General features: G+C 42.0%; 1 protein-coding gene across 1 annotated transcript in view; it reads right to left on the minus strand.

Annotated features, from left to right (window-relative positions):
• Window positions 1-10,181, minus strand: part of Srd5a2 (steroid 5 alpha-reductase 2) — a 34,806-nt gene extending 24,625 nt beyond the window's left edge. The window contains exon 1 of the mRNA XM_028779011.1: window positions 9,819-10,181. Coding sequence (XP_028634844.1) covers window positions 9,819-10,099 — 281 coding nt within the window. The 5' untranslated portion in view covers window positions 10,100-10,181. The remainder of the gene's footprint in view (window positions 1-9,818) is intronic.
• Between the last annotated feature and the right edge of the window lie 9,435 nt (window positions 10,182-19,616).

Consider the following 19,616-nt stretch of genomic DNA (forward strand, 5'->3'; position numbering starts at 1 on the left):
GAGAATTTCTAGGCTGAAGTATAAGGAAGAGGATTTTAAGCTAAACGCTACAAGATTCTCGAGTCATGAGATCAAGATGTGTATAACTCTCATTACAGAGTACTCAAAGGGTCTTCTTGAGGTAGTCAGCTAATTAGTGTAAGAAAAGAATCACCCCCCAAATTTAGGAACACTACCCAATACTTATATTTGACCAGGAATAGGATCCATTTTCACCAGCCAGATAGAAAATTCATAATCCATGAGACACTGCTAGAATTTTCAAAAAGACCTTGTTTTAGAGAAGATTAATTAACCCTAGCTAGACCAGCTCTATCTGGAACCATGTAACTCATGCAATGCCTGAAAGGATTTCATTGTTTCCAAATAACTTAGCTGCATCTAGAATGAAGATATAGAATATTTATAGAAATGTATAGATTCCTAACCTTCAACTCTATAATTTCTTCTTTAGTTGTTTTACTAATGGTTTTTTTGTTTTTGTTTCGTTTTGTTTCATTTTGTTTTGTTTTAGAAGCTGGGTTTGTTATGTAGTCCACCCTGATCTGAATCTTCATATGTAGCTAAGGCTGGCTTAACTCAATCCTTTTGCCTCGGTATCCCAAGTGGTAGGATGATGGTGATTTAACATTCTATCTGGCTTGAAAAAGCTACAATGTCTTACCATCTAACACATGCAAAAATGTGTGTAAACATTGCCCATGACTGGAATAAAATAATCAATCAAAAGTGATAAAGAAATGACAGAGTCGCCGGGCGGTGGTGGCGCACGCCTTTAATCCCAGCACTTGGGAGGCAGAGGCAGGCGGATTTCTGAGTTCGAGAGTTCGAGGCTAGCCTGGTCTACAGAGTGAGTTCCAGGACAGCCAGGACTACACAGAGAAACCCTGTCTCGAAAAACCAAACCAAAAAAAAAAAAAAAAAGAAATGACAGAGTCAGTGATAAAGAGTCAGTAAGTGGTCCTGGGAAGTAAGGCACTTGTCATCAAGTCAGATGGCCCAAGTCCCATCCTGGGATCCATTTGATGGAGGAAAGAAACAACTCCCACAAGTTGTCCTCTGACCTCCACACATACAGAAAAAGGAAAAAGAAGAAAGACAACTAAAAAAAAAAACAACATTGAGAATGAGGGACAACAACATTAAAATGGCTGTTGTTAACTACATTCCATGTGTTTTTAAAATTAAGACAAGACATCAAAGGTTTGATTTTTTTTTAAGTTCAAACTTCTATGGATAAAAAGTACAGCTGGGAATGAACGGGTCTATTTAGCTTATAGATTACAGTCCACCAATGGGAGCCAGGGCGGGGACCTGAAACTGAAATCCATACAAGGATGTGCTCACTGGCCTGCTTGTTCTGGCTTGCTCGGCTACTTTTCTTTTACACTTCAGGCCCATCCTGCCTAGGGATGGCACTACCCACAGTGGGCTGGGCCCTCTTATATCACCTAACCATTAAGAAAAGGCCCCGCAGACCAATGGGATGGAGACAATTCCTCAGTTGAGGTTGCTTCTTCCCAGACAACTCTAGCTTGTATCAAATTGACTAAAAATAATAATAGTAGTAGTAATAATAACAATAAACAACAGTTATGATTGGTTCTGATTGTAGAACAGTTAAATGACCAGACTTTTTTTTTGTTTTTAGATTTTTTTAAGTGTTGTATCTATGTAAGAAATTTTTTTCTTTTGGTGTGTCTCCTTTTAACATTTCCCTTCAGATCAGTTTTCAGGTTCTCTCTCTCTCTCTCTCTCTCTCTCTCTGCCATCCCCCAAAGTGAATTTCTTTTCAGATCCTGTTAAACATTAGCAGATTATTTTCATAGAAAACTTGAATAACTTTCAGTGACATGGGTTTCAAGTGTTTTTTTTAAAGTATCAATTTAGATATATTTAATATGAATTCACTTAAACTGTACAATCTGATGTTTGAGGTGTGCACATACCCATGATACCATATCACAACAAACACATCCATCACTACCACGAGATCCTTCACTCCTCTGTATCTTCAGGAAACCACTGGGTGTCTCTTATGTCACCATGTGTTATTTGGACTTTATACAAATAGAATAATAAAGCATGTATTCTTTTGGGCTTGGTTCCTTTTACCTAGAATTATTTTGCCCCCTTTCCACACTGTAACCTGTCCCAATATTCCATTCATTTTATTTCTTGAGTAATGCTTCATTATATATTTATACCAGAGTTTATTACTTTTACCTATTGACCAACATATGAATTATTTCCAGTTGAGAGCTTCCCCCAAAGGAAACACTGCAAATATTTCCACATAAGTCTTTCTATGAGTATGTGCTTTTACTGGGGGCAGAGGATATCTAGAAATGAAATATCATGAACCCAAGAGCATGTAAGCACTTACTTTTTGAAACTTTTTCAACATTTAATTTTTTTCAATCACTGTCTAAACATTTTCTAACGTATTCATCATTTCACATTTCAATCAGCAATGTGTGCATAGTATGGCTACATGCTCTATTAGCCCATTTAGTAGGTTTCTAATGATATCATGGTTCAATTTGCATTTTTGTAGCTATTTCATGATGAGAATCTCTTAGTGTTCTTATTTGGCATTCGGCTATTTTCTTGGGTAAAATATGTATCTATGTAATTTTCCCATTTTAAAAATGTAAGGTGTGAAGTCAATTATTAGAGAAGAACTGTGTTTTCAGTAAGCAGCACTAGAACATCTGGCTGTCTGTATGCAGAAGAAATTTTGATTCATATTTCTAACACTAGATAAACCAGTCACTCAAAATGAATCATAGGCCTAAATGCAAAACCCAAAACTATACATCATCTAGGAGGAAGTACAAGAGAGGATCCCGGCTACCAAAGCTCGGGCAAAGGCTTCTTACAGACAACAGCTAACACTCATGGACGAATGGGGAAATCGAGGGCAGCTAAACCATACGCCCTGCTTTTCAGAAGATAGCGAGAGAATTAGAAAAGAAAACCACAAATGGGGAGAAAAATACTCGCTAAGTGCCTACCTGGCAAGATATTTGTGTTCAGGATATATAAATAACCTCCATGTTTAACAAGAAAACAATTGAAATACTATTTAGATTTGTTTATTAGGTATATAACTTTAGGCATGCAAAGGATCTTCCCTAAGAGATGGGCACACAGAACCAGCAAATTTGGAAACACAGAAACAGTTACCTGGTGTTTAAAATGTGGCGGAAAGCAGGGAGGTGGGGGCTCTTCAGATGATTCATGCCAAAAAAAAAGTACTCTTTTTTGTTTAAAATACCCTGTTTTGTAATAAAGAGTCAGCCTGGGCAACATGGATTACATATAACAGACATTTTTGAAAATGGAAGTGTTGAAAATGGCCTAGAGACTGACATGAGGCTTTAGATACAGGTGATTAAATTAGAATTAAAAAGTGGAAAGACTGTCCAAGACTGGGTGTACAGAGTGCAGGGTGGTTCTGAGCCAGGGTCACCAGATGGGGCCCCTTTCGTGACAGAATATCACATTTCCACCCACAGATCTGGACAGGGAGCTTCCTTCAGGGAGCAGCTCAAGTGCTTGCCTTCCCAGGGCCCCTCCACTCGCCCACTGCTCTGCGTGCACTCTCTGAGGGGTAGCATCAGCAAGAACAAAATGAGATGACCTGTGTAAATCATTAACATAATGCCCGGAACACCCAGAGCCCAATAAATAGTGGCTTCTCCACCCCCCTCCCTGCTTCCATAACCAAATGGAAGGCAAATTGCACTGTTGGCCCTAATTCAGAGGTTTTTAAATCTTAGAGCTCCTGTGTTGGGCTGAGTATCATTAGACGCTCCTGGGTTGAGAACAGAAACATTTGAAACAACTTGAGTCTGGGCTTGAGGCTCCACTCTCCTACCCCACCCCGCCCCCAGCCCATTAATCTACAGAAGCAAGTTGTCACAGCCTGTCAAAAAGTCCTAAGACAAAAAAATGTGTATATTCCGTGTAATAACAACAAAACAAATGTATGCCCCCTCTCTAACTGTCCTTGAGCCATTACTCCTCAGAGAAGGGTAAGTGAATTACTCAATTTGCCAGTGTAAAAACAGGACCTCTCAAAACACAGTTGAGTCCTTCCATCTTCTCAGAGCAAATATGACTTGGAGGAGAACCCAGTTGTCCAGCCATGGTTGTTGCTGATAGTCTGAAGATACAGTTAGAAGACCCACATGATTCCGATTTTTCTCACTGTCCCCTAAACCTGCTTTGTCAGTAAGAAGTGTGGTGAACTGTCTCCTATTTCTCAGTCCCCACTTCCGTCTGGGAGAGAACAATGGAACTGTTTGGAACTCCTTCAAACATCCACGTTCTACTCTAACACAGACAAGTCCCCCCTCAGACTCTTTCATGTTGATGTTGCTTTCATATTGACATTGCTACCACCCAAGTTTCCACCCAGAAATAGTAGCAAGCATGAACTGAGAGCTCTTACCTGTTTTTCTCCAGGAGGCAAGCACCCAGCACTGTGGTTCTTTTTGACTATCATATGACATAGCATGCTTAGGCACAGGAGGAGTTCAAGCCCTGCTCTTCCCTTCCTTGTCATGTAACTCAGTACCCATCACCTCCATGCATCTGGGTCCCTGTTTCCCATCTTTGCTCATTCTTTTTTCAGTGACCTAAGTTAGATTTAACATGAGCAAGGAGCTGGTCCTTTCTGTCATGCGTACAAGTGAATCAGGAACTCCATAGCTTGTTTACATTTTCTTAAACATAACTGTCTATTTCTTCGTATGTACTTATGATGTCGTCCCTTTTAAAATGAAAACTCCAGGAAACATGCTCTCTCCTTCAGGCATTCAAATAAAGGACCCAGAGGCCAATAATTCTCAGAAAGTGATGTTTACTACCAAGTCTCTAAATAAATGTAACAGGCACTTTCTTAAACTCACCCAATGTTTTGCTATAGAATTCAACCAAACTTTACTATAGAATTACCAGGGCACTAAATGTAAACCTATACCACGCATTGTTTACTTAAGGGTTGCTAAATTGTGCCCAAGGGCCAAATCTGGACCACTACCTGGTTCTGCAAAGTTTTATTGGGACACAAGCACACACACTCGTTTGCTTACATGATATCTACCTTGGCTGCTTTTTGATACATCCCAAACAGGGGGCCATCTATTGCAACAGAGGGACCAAACAGCTGCAAAACCTAAAGCAATTATGGTCTGACTTTCAAGTTTGCTGTTATCAGGAATGGCCAGCAGTAATCACAGCACTCAAGAGGCCAAGACAGGAGTACGGGCTACCTTAAGATTCTGTATAAAAAATAAATAAATAAAAAATAAATAAAGTCTTCTGGCTCTCATTCTAAAAATTCATTCAATGAATGTTAATTGGGAAGTATTACATGCTATGAATGTCCTCAGCACATAACCACAAACACGTTTATGTTAGATCTCTTAAATCTGGAAGAACAGAGATTTGTCTATTATCATCAATGTAGGCATTAATCTTCACCGATTCTCAGCCAGTGAGAATCAGTGAAGAATCTCCTTAGGCTGCCTGTTTCTAAATATCTGAAACATCTGCACCTCATAGATGTCAAGTGACCCACTGGCATGGCCAGGACGACTCAGGTCAAAACCTCACCTTGCTGCTCACCAGCTCAACCCCTGGAGCATGGCTGTTGTAATATGTAGACATTAGGAAGGAGAGGCAGGGGTGTGAGAGTTAGAGAGATGAGGACTAAGTCTTCTTAGGATAGATTTTAATCCATGTGCAAAGAGCCTTCTGGAAGAATTAGAATAAGGTCATAGGCAAACAGTGGTTTAGTCGCAGTTTCTTGGAAGAAACAATGCCTAGCCTGAGTCTCGGGTAATAAAGAGACATTTGTGCTGCTGGAGAAACAATGGAGAAAGCAAAAAGGATTTTATTAAAGCCACCATCTTACCTAGCTGATTGGGAAATAGTTTCACGTCTCTTGAAATTCCAAAGACCCTGATGTGTGCATTCCACAGCCCAACAGCTTCTAACCTTTGTAATTGTTGTTTTGTTTTGTTTTATTTTGAGATAAGGTCTAACTCCACAGCCATGGCTGGCCTCAACCAGATCAGAATGGTCTTAAACACAAAGAGATCTTCCTGCTTCTGCCTCCCAAATGCTAAGACTAAAGGCAAGCACCACCTTACCGGATCCTCCTAACCATTTGAGGGGGGAATCTTTCCTCTTTTTAAGTCACTTTATTCTTATCGAGGTCACCTGCAAATCTTCAAAAGGATAGCAACTACAACAGGTAATTAAGTATAGCACTAACTACAGTGTAAGAAACCAAGTGTTCTTGGGAAAGAGAGTAACAAAAAAGAAGTTAGGCAAAGAGCCATTCCAGGGTTGGCATGGAGGTCAGCAGGAGGTGAGACAACTCTGCCTGCAATCAGCTTGGTAGTGGGGTTAGACAGCAGTCATTTCCACGTGGCTAAACTCCCACCACAATAGACTCTGACAAAAGTCTATTGTGCGAGTTGACCTGGTCATGCAACTTCAGCGATAACCATTCCTAAGTGATTGACAGCACTCCCACAATGCCGTGCGTTGTTGCCGGTCAGTGGCATTCATTCATCCATTCAGTATCCACTATGTACCAACACTTTGCTCCAGGAGCACAGCGTGCAAAGAAAGGATACAAAAGAAAAATAAGAGCTTGTCCTTGTGGGATTTATTCTAATGTGATAGCCTCATACTAAGGAAGTGGAGTGAGCTTTAGTGTCCACACTATGGAATCACTTATGGTACTGAACAGTCCCCAAGGGACACTTTCCAAAAGAACTTGAACCAATCCTGAGCCATTCATCCCCATAAGAACTTCATTCTTGTTCCCAAGCCATTGAGTCCTGAATCTTCCAGGAGTATTTGTAACAGGAGCTTAAAGAAACTTCCCAGAATTCTAACTTGTGGAATTCTTTCCCCCCCACTTCAGGGCTTCAATTTGAATTCAGAACTTCACAAATTCTAAGCAGGAACTTCTGAAATGAATTTAGTTGCAAAATGTACAGCTTTTTCATCTAACCTATCTACAAAAAGAGTCAAGTAGGTTATACAGCTATTAGTGAGTAGATAGATAAATCATGGCTTTTACTTGAGATTAAATGCAAAACAGCCACTAGAAAAATATGCTCTAAGAATGTGTAATAATGTAGAGAGATACATATTGTAAAATGTTAGCAAATCTCCAAAGATGGGTCAGTAGGTAAAAAAATGCTTGCAGCATAAGCCTGACACCCTGAGTTTGGATCTTATATAAACCCACATAAAAAGCCAATGCAGTAATATCTGTAATTCAGAAGCCTGCCTTAAGATGAGGTAGGGACAAAATTGTTTACTAGTTTGTGGCCCAGCTAGCCTGGAGTATGCCTTGCAAGAAACACACATCATTAATTTTGAAAGTCCCAAAATGTTAATCAGGCAGAACTATATATTTCAACAGAAGAAGCTTATGTGAAATAGTTAACACCTATAAAGGATAACAGACATGTTTTTTTTAACATGAGTAACATACTGACGTATTAAAAGTATTATTTCTACTCTTCTAATGTCCAGTCTTTTCTTGAGTAAGCATCCACTGTCTTGTGTGACTTAAACAGGAATGGTGTTTAAAAGCCTCTGGCTTTTAAAAAATCAAGAACAAGTATGAACAGCCTGTCACTGCGGTAAGAGCCAAAACGTCAGCTCTGGGTCTCCAAACCACCATGTGCAGAATGAAAGTGGTTACAGTCCCTACCTAACCGGTTGGTATAAGGATTAACGCCTATGTCAGGTGGACTGTTTGCTGCAGAGCGTGTAACATCTAGGAAGTGCTCAAAACAACAGCACAGGACGTGCCCAGGGGCCTCAGAAGAAGAGCTGAAACAGTAGAAAAGTCCACAAATGTCACATCCTGGTGAATTAGAGACAAGTAAGTCAGGGAGCAAATCTGTCTCAGACAGAATCATTCCCCAAACCCTTTGCTAATACATTTAAAGTTCCCCTGAAGATGAAGGACAACATGCACATATGTGTTCCAAGATTGCTTCCTCATTTGTTTTAAAGGGCACTGGTCACATTTTTGTTGCACAAAAATGCCTTTGGTTTTTTTTTAATCTAAAAATTACATTCATAGGGTTTTCAGAAAATATGCATCGTTTTTCTATATGAAATGGCCTTATTAAAAAAAAATAAAAAGACTTTATAGCCAGGCTGTGGTGGCCTATGCCTTTAATATCAGCACTCTAGAGGCAGAGACAAGAGGGTCTTCTCTGTCAACCCCAGGCCAGTAAGGGCTGCACAGGGAAACCCTGCCTAAAAACAAAAGTCTCTGTAAAGCTGACAGTAGTGTATTTGGAGATAATACTAGCTGTCCATACAATCGCATTTTCTTGTCAAATACCTATTTCCAAGCAAGCAAAATCAAATGCTTGTCTTTTATATCCTGCACCCAGGATCCTTCTTTTTGTACATCTGTATCAAATAAAATGATAACTACCCTGGGACTTTGTACATAAGAGGTTTTTTATAAATATTTATTGGATAAACATAAATGAACTATTACTTGCCAATACTTACCTTTTCAAAAGAATGACAATTTCATATTAACACTGCAGGATTACTAAACATTGACCTATGAAGAGCTTCTGGGTGAGGGCTAAGAAAGGACAGGTTGAAATTTGTATTTCTGGCTCCCTCCTTTCCTAGAAATGATGTGTTAATTGAGAGAAAATTCTGCCTTAGGTCCCCGTAGGATTTTTTTTTCTTTTCAATTTCTTATCTAAGTTGACCTGATCTTCTGGCCCGAGGGAGGAATTCTCCGCTCCGGATAGCACAGACAGCCTCTGGCAGCCCTTCCCTGCTTGTGGTCCCTGTTAGTGACCTGTGTGGAGAATCTATCTAGACCTGGGGACCTGAAACTGAAGGCATTCTGTGGGAATTAGCTGGTAATCCTGCCAGACACCAGGGCTGTCACCTTCCCTTCAATTACATAACCTTTCTGAGCCTTGGTTTCTTTGACTGTCCAGTGGGCATATCAAGGACTTCTCCCTCGTTTACAGTGAACGCAAACAAAAAGACAGATGCTAATCGGTCACAGAGGCACTTCAGCTGTCCGCCTACTTCCCCTGGGGTCTCTTTTGGAGGTTATACAGTCCTTGGACTCTTGGTATCTCTTTGATCACTTTCCCACACACATTTCAGGCAAATTTCTGAACTCGGAATTTTTCATCTAGAACGCCTGAGCTCTCGGTCGGCTTTGCCTGACTTACTTTTAAGTCCTGAAGGACTTGGAAAGGTAAATCAATTGGCAGTGAGCTCAGCTTCTTTGGGGTCCTGTCTAAGCAGAATGTCCTCTATGGATGGAAAGCGGACTGTACCCACTTCCTTTCTGAATCACACAAAGACCAAACTGATCAGAAGAACTTCTGAGAGTTCCAGAGCGTACCACCTCCCCAAGTCCCTGAACCAACAGGACCTGGCACTACAAGAGAAATGTGAGGTCTAGAGACAGAGCAGGCACTTTCCAGGCGCACGGTTGAAGAGGAAAGGGCCCTGGCCAATAGCTTCTGCCCAAACTGAGTTCCCCAGCTTCACCCATCCACCCTCGCAGCCACCTGGAGCATCGAGGGGGAACCAAGGGACATCGAAAGCGTCTCCTGTCCGGCTGGTGCTTCCCAACCCTGGGCATTCCAGCCTGAAGTCCCTGTCTGGAGCTCCAAACCTGCCTCACTCCTCGCTCCTCCCCACTCTTCGCGCTGCCCCTCGACGTTAGTCCGCGCTCTGGAGCCGAGCAAGGAGCTGGGCTCTGCGGAGAAAACGCTAACCTGTGGAAGTAATGTGCGGAGAAGAGACCCAATAGCACATTCCCCGGCGGTCCGAAGAGGGAACGCGGCTGCCAAGCGAGCATCCCTACCGACACCACAAAGGAAGGCAGCTCCTGCAGGAACCAGGCTATACGTGCAGGCAGGAGGGGAACTCCCGACGACACATTCTCGCAGTGTTTCCCGTAACTGGCGGGTTTTCTTAAGCACAGGATCAGGGTCCCCATGGTGGCCAATGTGGCGCTACCTGCCAGCACCGGGACCTGATGGCACACAATCGGCATCTCGCCTGTGTTCACAGCTGGTAGCTGCCGCCCGCGTGGTGGAGAGCGCGGCCCCTTTATGGAGCACCAGACGCCACCCCGTGTCCGCCCCTCCGACCAGGGTTCCCTCCCTACTCTAGAGGTCCCCCCCAATGCGTGCCTCCCACCTTGGCGCAGCCCGCCCTGGCTAGCCTAGCAGCAATGCCCATTTCGCCCGTCTGGTTCTTTGGGCTGCGGCTGGGACACAGAACCGAAGCTTTAGTAGAGCCAAAAAGTGTTTGGGGGACCTCCTTCTCCATCTGTGCCCGCATCGATTTTAGCTCTTGTCCTCCCTAGGTGGTCCTAGGATGCTTTGCTCCTCGCTCACCAACTTCCAATGCTGTAACTTCTAGGACCAACCAATAGCGAAAATTAAAGCACCGATGCTTCTCCAGCCCTTGCGCACACCCTCAGTGCTATCGCCAGGCAGTGCCCATCGTGGATCGCCCTGGCAGGACTTCCCACCTGCCCCAGTTGTCCATGCTTCTCCACTCCCCTCAGTTTCTATCCAAACCTGGATCCTTCTTCCCACCCTGGGCTCGGCATTCTGGTACTTTGAAACCCCGCCATTCTCTCTGCTGGGACCTCCTTTCCTCTGTCACTCTGCATCCCTGCTAGCTCCGCCACACTACGACCCTCCCTCCCCCTCTCAGGCCAGCTTTTAGGGTAAACGCCCAAGTTCCTCCAGGATCTCAGGCTCGCCGGCCTTGGAGAAAAGTTTGTCCCTCGGATGCTCTGGTTAGCCCTGTGGCAGTGATTCTGAGAATGCGTACAACACCCCGCCCTATTTCCCTCCCCCACCACCCCCACCCCCGGCTCCTCCGAAGCTGGCTCAAACTCTGCCTAAAGTTTTGGTGTTCTCTAGACAGACACCTTTTCCCAGTTCTAAAGCGTTGGAGCTAGGCGGGTCCCACAGAATGGTAAGGATGCTCTCTGAACAGCCCAGCGCACAGCATTCCGCACACCGGACCGGGTTCTTTTCCGCTTCTGTTTTTCCCACTCTTCCCTCAACCTCCAGACACCCCCGCCCTCCAACTTCCATTCTCCTATCTCTACTGTGCTTCTGCACCAGCCCTTCTTAGCTGCTTTTTCTTCCCCCCTCTCCCTCCTTCCTCCCCTTCCTCTGCTCTCTATTTTGGCCTGACCTCTTCTGACCCTCAGCCCCTTCCCACCTAGCTGTTCCCTTCAGTCTTCTTGTCTCATCTTTGATTACTTAGGACCTGTTTTCCTCTTCGGTCCCTGTTTGGGCCACAGCTCACCATGCTTTCTCCGCCGCCGCCCGGCCCGCTCCCCTACCCAGCTCACCATCCACTCCAACCAGTCCTGGGACCAGATGAAAGAATGCACACCCCCAGTCTGTTCCAGATTAGGGAAGTTTCCTCTGCACTGGGATACTTGACAGATGGGAATTCACTATTGATCCAGGGCATCCTCTTCTTGCTGACCAAGAAGGAATAATCATCACCCTGCTGTATTAAAAATAAAAGAACAGCCATGTTTATTTGAAGTTGATCACCATGCAGGAGACACCCAGACTGACTGGAGCACTTTCCAGAAGATAGCTTGGCGTTGAGATGTCACCAGCTTCCTGCAGTTTAAACAGTGCTTTTCTATATGTTCAGCCCTAACCCCTCAGTTCCTACTTGTTCCTTAAAGATGTTCATATCTAGATTGCCAGCAGAAAACCCAAGCATCAGAACGGCACGCTCCCTGCTAGCAAAGGCCACTCAGATGCCTTCCAAAGGTTTCAATTTTAACCCGTTTATCTTCTCCTACACTCTCCCCAACTTCTCCCTCTGGGTTTCGGTTGGTACCTCTTCTCGACCTTCAGGAACCATAGTCTCCTTAGGAGGCTGGCTTGCTGGGTCAGAGCTATGGGTGTCATGGTGCCACAATCAGAACCTTGGTGTAGCATTCCAAACCAGCTCAATGAAATAACTTTGGATGAAATGTCTCCCCTTCAATTCTTTCCTCTTCTTTTGTATAGCTTTGTCAAATTTGAGCGTTCGCTTTCCTTTTTCTTCCCACTTCTATAAAACTGTTTGCCAATTAACAACCCACACTTAAAGTCAATTGTACGATAAAAATATTCATCCCTAGCCTGTGTGTCTGGGGGTTGGTCAACACTAGCTGACCCAGGCAAACTTAGGTGATCTTGGCTTTGTTGGTGCATTGCTCTGTGAACCACCTCAGAGCACAGCTTTAGGCAGGACTTAGATCAGGAAGGACCCTTAGCCCAGGCTCTCATCCTGGGATGAGTGGGCTAGACCCACCATTCTACACAAAGTCAATACAAATAACAACTTTTAGAAAAACACAAGAAACAGGCCAAGACCTAGCCCATTCTTGCTTCCTAGTCATTCAATTGGCCAAATAAAACCATGTGGCTGATTCATTTCCCCTGTAGGAGAAGACTTATTGCAAAGTTACACAGCAAAGGGCAAAGAGATATGAAGAGAGAATTGAATTCAAAAAGGCAACTGCAGGCATTAGATACACAAAAGAGAGGATCAAATTGCAAATGTCAAGCTTGATTGGTTCTCATAAAGGGAATATGTTCTCATAACCTGTACCTAGGTCAAGAGACAAACTCTAAGCATTCTAGGGACTCCCCTCCCACCTCCTTGCAGAAGAACCACTACCCTAACCTCCAGTACCATAAATTAGCTTTGCCTGCTTCTGAACTTCATTTAAATGGGATCAGACAGTATTTGCTTTTGTGTGTGTTTTAATGGTACTTGGAATTTGTTTTGCTCAGTGACTGTCAGACACACAGACACAGAAATAATGGTCATGAGGGGAAACACTGATACTCTTAGATCCTTAGAAACCAGAGACACAGTATGCCACACAAAACTACCCAGGAAACAGCAGGGACCACCAGGAAGCACCAAGACTAACCAGGTGAGGCAGGAAAGACTATTCTATATCCAGTGGCTCAGTGGTACAGATGCTGACTCTGGTTGTCTATCTCTTGACCCTGGGATAATTAAACTTGGCATAGAGTGGCTAGAACTTGAAAACCCAATACAAGATGGTTTAGATTGCTTAAGAAAGGTATACCAGAGTCATTTAAAATTTCTGAGAAATTTCCCTGGGAAAGGTAATTTTTGCCTTGTCAACAGGACATGGTTAGTAGTGTATGCGTGTGTGTGTGTGTGTGTGTGTGTGTGTGTGTGTGTGTGTGTGTCTTACACATTGTTGCAAATAGTTCTGACTTGTTAGTTCTCAAAGTGTAGCTTCAGTTAAGTGAGTGCATTCTTTCCAACTGACCAAAAAGTAACATAAGAAAGACAAAGTTTATTTAATCTCAGGTCAGAGGTGCAGCCCACTGGGGCAGGGAAATACTGTGGCAAGACCCTGAGGTAGCTGGTTACACTGCAAGGCAGTTAGGAAACACAAATGAATACTGGTACTTAACTTTCAGTCTCCTGTCTTCCAGTCCAGGATCCAAGCCATACAATTCATGGTGCTGGCTACATACAAGGTAGTCTTCCCTCCTCAACTAAATCTTTCTGGCACATTCTCTTAGGCTTACCCAGGAGTGTGTCACCTAGATGACTCCAAATCCAGACACCTTAACAATGAAAATTAATCTAGAGTTTACCCTTTCTCAACTTCACATAAACATCACTAAATCATAATTTTCCATACCTCGCCCAATAAGGTTCATGGCAATATCAGAACACAAATGTATTTCTGTTTTAAAAACAACTGAAAACCACACTCTTACTATTCAAAAAACAAAAAAAGATTAAAAACAGAACACAATGTTCAATAAAAATTAAAATTTGGAAAAGCATGATAATATACCTTTAGTCACAATTCTGTGAAGGCAGAAGCAGGCAGATACCTATAAGTTCAGAGCCAACCTGATATACATGATGAGTTGCAGGCTAGCCATGGCTCAGTCCTAAATGAAACATCTATATCAACCCTCGCAAGACTAAGGGAACATCCTAGAAGACAGGAAGAAGAGAATTAAGAGCTGGAAGATGGAGAAGACTTGTCTGCGAAATGCTGTGGTCTGGACATGACATGGCCATTGTGCAAACTCAAGAACTCACTGTAGATATGGCTCCCTGCACAAGACCAAGCCAACAAGACCAGCCAATGTTCCAGCAGTTGGCACTAGCTGGAATCAGTAGGTTATAAAAAATATTTTAAGAAGGAGCAGACATGGAGGTGAAATCAAGCAATCAAATGTATATAAAATTAGTATTAACAGAGGTAAAAACATTAAAAGCAAGCAAACCAATGATAACTGAAATATCCCCCAGGTTGACAAAGGGCCCATTTTTATAAATTCAAGCTTCTTACTGACCAGATAGCAGAAAACAAACAAACAACAACAAAAACCCAAGTCATCCTACACTGAGGCATAATACATATAATGTCTGGGAGGCTGGAAACAACCAGCAAATCATAAAAGCCATAACAGCAATGTATCTTCTTTGGAGAGCCACAGTCTAATTCATAGCTAACTTCTCAGCAAAAAATATGCAGCATAAAAGATAACAGAACACTTTCAAAAATGCCCAAGGAGAAGCTGGAGAAATGGGTCAGGGGTTTAGAACTCTGGCTACTTTTGCCGAGGACCTGGGGTTGGTTCCCAGCACCTACAGTGAGTAGCCCACAATTGCCTGTAACTCCAATTCCAAGGTATCTGAGGCTCTCTTCTGCAGCCTCCTGCACATAGTGTGGTTCACGTGAGCTCATGACAGAAAGCACACACAATACACTTAAATTTTTAAAAATGAATGCTTTAGTGATCAAAGTATCACCCCATAATTCTTCTTATATTCAATAAAAATATAACTCAATAAATGAGACAAAATAATTTTCAATAAAAAGTTCTAAGAGAATTAATAATCACAACAAAATAAGTAGTAAGGAATTCTTTTTCTGACTCAAAAATGAATGTCTAATGAAAATGTTGCCTTCAAAAAAAATCTAACACATCAGAATGTATTTGTCTAATTACAAAATACACAACACACATGCGTGGGCACACACACACACACACACACACATGTTTTTTGAGACAGGGTCTGTGGATCCAGCTAACCTGGAATTTACTAGTTAACACGAGCAATCTCAAATCTGCAGTGATCTTGTCACCTAAGTGCTAGGATTTCAGGCATGGGCCACAATACTCAGCAATATTCTTAATCTTTAACCCTATGTTATAGATCTAATGTTGGTGTCTCTCAAATTTATGTAGTGTGGTGGCTTGAATGAGAAATGTCCCCCATTGACTCATGAACTTCAACATCGATCCCCAGTGGCCAGCATTGTTTGGTAAGATCGTGGACGGAAGCCTTCCTTGCAGAACTGTAGATGGGCTTTGGGGCTTTATAACCTGGCCCCACTTCCAGGCTTGCACTCTGCTTTCTGCATGTGGTTGAAGATGAGATCCCTCAGCTTCTTTCTCCGGCATCCCTTGCCATGTCTCCTCTACCACTGTGATTCGCCCAGCCAAGATAAACCCTTCTTCTGTGAGCCACTGTGGGTCATGGTTATCACCACAAAATGTAATGTCATCACAGAAGCACAAATTTCATTTCAATTTATTCCAGAGCCAAATATAAGTGACCATAGCCTGGGAACACAGGTGTAGTGTCAAATTCCAACATGGAATCTGTTTATAGTAACAGAACAAAGAAAATAAAGAGATCAAAGCACTTTTCAGGCACATGAGTGGAAACATGCAGTAGGTGGTTACAGCAAAGCAGGGAAATATTGACTATAGTGCTCAGACACTACCTGATGACTCTCAGCCTTTCAATTGGTGGAAACCACAGGTTTACTACATTCCAAAAGACTTTTTATCTTTTAGGCACAGAATGTTAGATCCATACAAATATGAGGAAAGAATGGCTACTTAGAGAGCTAAAGATAACCCAAAATAAATTGTAATTAGAACCTGGACCTGTAACATGCCAAACTCTTCATGGTCATTGAAGTCTGAATCAGTTAATCAGCTTTGCAGAAGAGTCCATTTGAAGATGAAAGGCCTTCTTTCTTGGGAATTTTGTTCAGAGCTCCCTGTTTGCCCAGCATCACATTCTGTGCATATGGAGGACACAGATTTTTATTAAATATTATAATATGTCCTTCATAGTTTGGAAGACTTACTCCTTAAATCTGATGTAGTTGGGGCTGGGCATAGACAGGACAACAGTCTTCAGGAGAGAAGAAAAGCTAGTAAACCCATTCTAGAACTCATGGATAGTATCAAAACTATTAGCCATCTTGATCAGAATCTGCATCCCTTTTTTCACTTTTGTCCGTCTATATCTAATGTAACATTTACATTAACATATAATTAGAATTAAAATAATCAAGGACACTGTTTTGAGTGAATGTAAAGGATGAAGGAAACATACATTCTAAGCTAACAAAATGTGTATATCTTTCAAACTACGTTAGCTGTGTTCTTCCTGTATTTACTGTTACTTATATTCTATCAACTATATCATGTATTTTTGGAGTATTTAAACAAATCTATTATACTTTACTTAGTTTTCTAGTGCCTGTGACCTCCTTTGCCATAAGCTTTTTGACCAGGTCTACAGAACCTGTTGGCGTGCACTATGTGAAGGTTGTCTTTGTAGTATTCACTTTTTAATTCTATACCAGCAGAAAGCTGAGCACTGTCCAGACTTTGGTATTGTTATTCTAATGGCTCATCACCAGTATCATATTTTGTAATTGTTCTTCCTCCCTCACATTTTGATTGGCTTAATAAAGAGCTGACAGCCAAATAGCTAGGCAGGGGAGGAAAGGAGGGACTTCCAGGCTGAGAGAGAAGGGGTCTCTGTGAGAAGAATCAGAGGCAGAAAGATTTGCCAGTGGGACATGAAGGAGGTCAGATGCACCCGGAGTGAGAGAGAGGTAAAGGCCACATGGCAGGATGTGGACTAGAATAGTCAGGTTAATGAAGTTAGATGAGCTAACTGGGAGATAACCTAAGGTAAGGCCTAAGCTATGATAAAATTAGTAAGTCTCTGTGACCACTGGCATATCCAAGAAAGCCCAGCTAGAAGTACCAGGCATGTGTTCCTTTCTGTAGAGTGGGCCTCAATTAGACAGCAGTTGGTTACCTCCAGAAGATTCATGCAATTATTGCACCAGTAAGCATGACTTGCCTGACAGGTCAGTAGTTTGGCATGTAAGATCCATAGCTGGGTGACATTGTAATTGACATGTCTCCTCCTGGATAATACTTTCCAGAACTAGTAAGCAGGGAAGAGGCTGCGAGCTCAGTTCCAGCTTGATTTTTCTGTGTCCTCAATCCAGAGTGTGTGGCACCTTTACTAATAGGGTTCAATTGTCTAGTTCTGCACACCACCAAGAGTAGTAGCAATACTCTGTATCATTTTGTGAACCTCTAGAGACTTCCTGGCAAAGGAGTATTAATAATATCTGGTGAGCTTTGATATTTTGATAAGTGTCAATCAGATACAAACTATAGCTCAGTATACATTGTTTTAGTTCTGTCCCTTGAAGGTTAGGCCAGTTCTTGTGACATGCATTCTATGTGGTCACTGTTAACATGGAATTAGTGGACCTGGAATCCTGACCTAAATAGAAATGCAGGCTTAGGTTTCTACAAGTTTTTGATAGCATTTTATGAAGAGATCAATACTTAATCTGGACCTTTGTTTTTGTCAACTAATCAATATACAGTTTCATTTTATGTGTTCTTCTGCTTTGAGATGCCTTTGCTTACTGACCCATTAAATAATGAACTTGGAACCAATAGCAATATTATAACCTGTGCCTGAGTAATTTCTTCATAAGGCACCTAGCCTTCCTGTACTGAGGAACACTAACAGCTCTTCAATACTGGGCTTCAGGGTCAGTACAGATATAAACCAATAAATATATATACAGATATAAACATATATATATATACACACACATACACATACACATACACACACACACACACACACATATATATATATATATGTATATATATATATATGGCATAGCATCAAAAGACCACATGAAGCACCAGAAAGACAGCTTTCAGTTCAGAGCTTTTAACTGCTCTTGCAGAGGACTTGTGTTCAGTTCCCAGCATCCATCCATATGAAGACTCACAATTGTCTATAACTCTAGCTTCAGGGGATCTGATGCCACCTTTTGACTTTCACAAGCCCCATGTGCATGTGGTATACATACATATATCCAGACACACACACATACATTAAGTATGTAAATATTTTGAAAGAAGCACATGAAGAAAGTGTCTACAAGAATAAGAGATCTGAAGCAAGAAGGCAGAGTCTACCATGGTGCCTGAAATGGACACGCACTTAGGCAATTCAACTTTCCATAGCTCTGTCCATGGTCATGAATTACCATGGGGTTTTGTGCTGCACATTCTTGTTTCAAAGTTCTGAGTAAAGTTAAGTAGTCAGATGTAACAGTATAGAATCCACGGGTGATATAGACTGGTAAATATTTATCAAGTTAAGAGAACACATTTTACATGATATTCCATTGGCTTGATTTATAATTTTTAAATAACTAGACATATGAAATTAGGACTTCAACCTGATTCTTACCCAGTTCCACAGATGTTAGGGCCAGAGCCACTGCCTATCCTCATGGTTAGCCCTCAACAAAATGCTGAAAGAGGACAGCTTTATAGCTTGCATGCAATATCTTCCTTTAGCCCCTGTTGTCTCACTTATGTCTCATAGCCTTCCTGTCCTTGAGAGACAACAACACTTACATATATATTAAGTGTGGCCAGCAACTGTTCTACTCAGAACGGAAACCCAAGGAGTTAGAAAAGGCAACCCTAACAACTGTTCACACTATCTCATACTGGTATAAAAATGTACCCGCCCAGTCCCATTCCTCCAGGGACCTAGGATATGTTATATGAAATACAAAGACAATCAGATAAATTCTTTCATGACCATGGGGCTACATGGTTCTATTAACCAATGTCAGTTTTCTGAAGGAGCATTAGAAAATGAGTTAGGATTTAAGACATGGCAGTGGATATTTCTAAAAGACTCTTCGAGGGTTACACAGAACTTTCAAATCACGTTATGAAATTAGAATCTACTCCACGAGACATTTGTGTTTTAAATGGAATCTTTCCTCCTAATTAAAACAGCTAAAAATAGCATTAGGAAAAACAAGTGACAACCCTTTCTGTGTCATGAAGAATGAACTCAGCATTCGTCAAGCAAGTTCATGAAAGTATGTGAGGCACAGGAATGGACATAGACCCTGGTTCTCCTGGGCCAAGTTCACTGTGTTCTTCAAGAAAGCAGGATGCACAATGGGGAAACTGGGTTAGGGCAAGAGCCAGATGGAAAGAATGCACGTGCCATGTAGGAACGGGGAGCAGAACGTGTTTAGGAGCAATGAGCTCCAATGACCAATAAACCAATAAACTCTCTTCCAAAATAAAAAAATTAAATTAAAATTAAAAACACCTAATTCTGGGTCTCAGGGATTAATTTTCCCT

Source organism: Grammomys surdaster, unplaced genomic scaffold (assembly GCF_004785775.1).
Source record: "Grammomys surdaster isolate TR1022 unplaced genomic scaffold, NIH_TR_1.0 343, whole genome shotgun sequence".
Classification (NCBI taxonomy): domain Eukaryota; kingdom Metazoa; phylum Chordata; class Mammalia; order Rodentia; family Muridae; genus Grammomys; species Grammomys surdaster.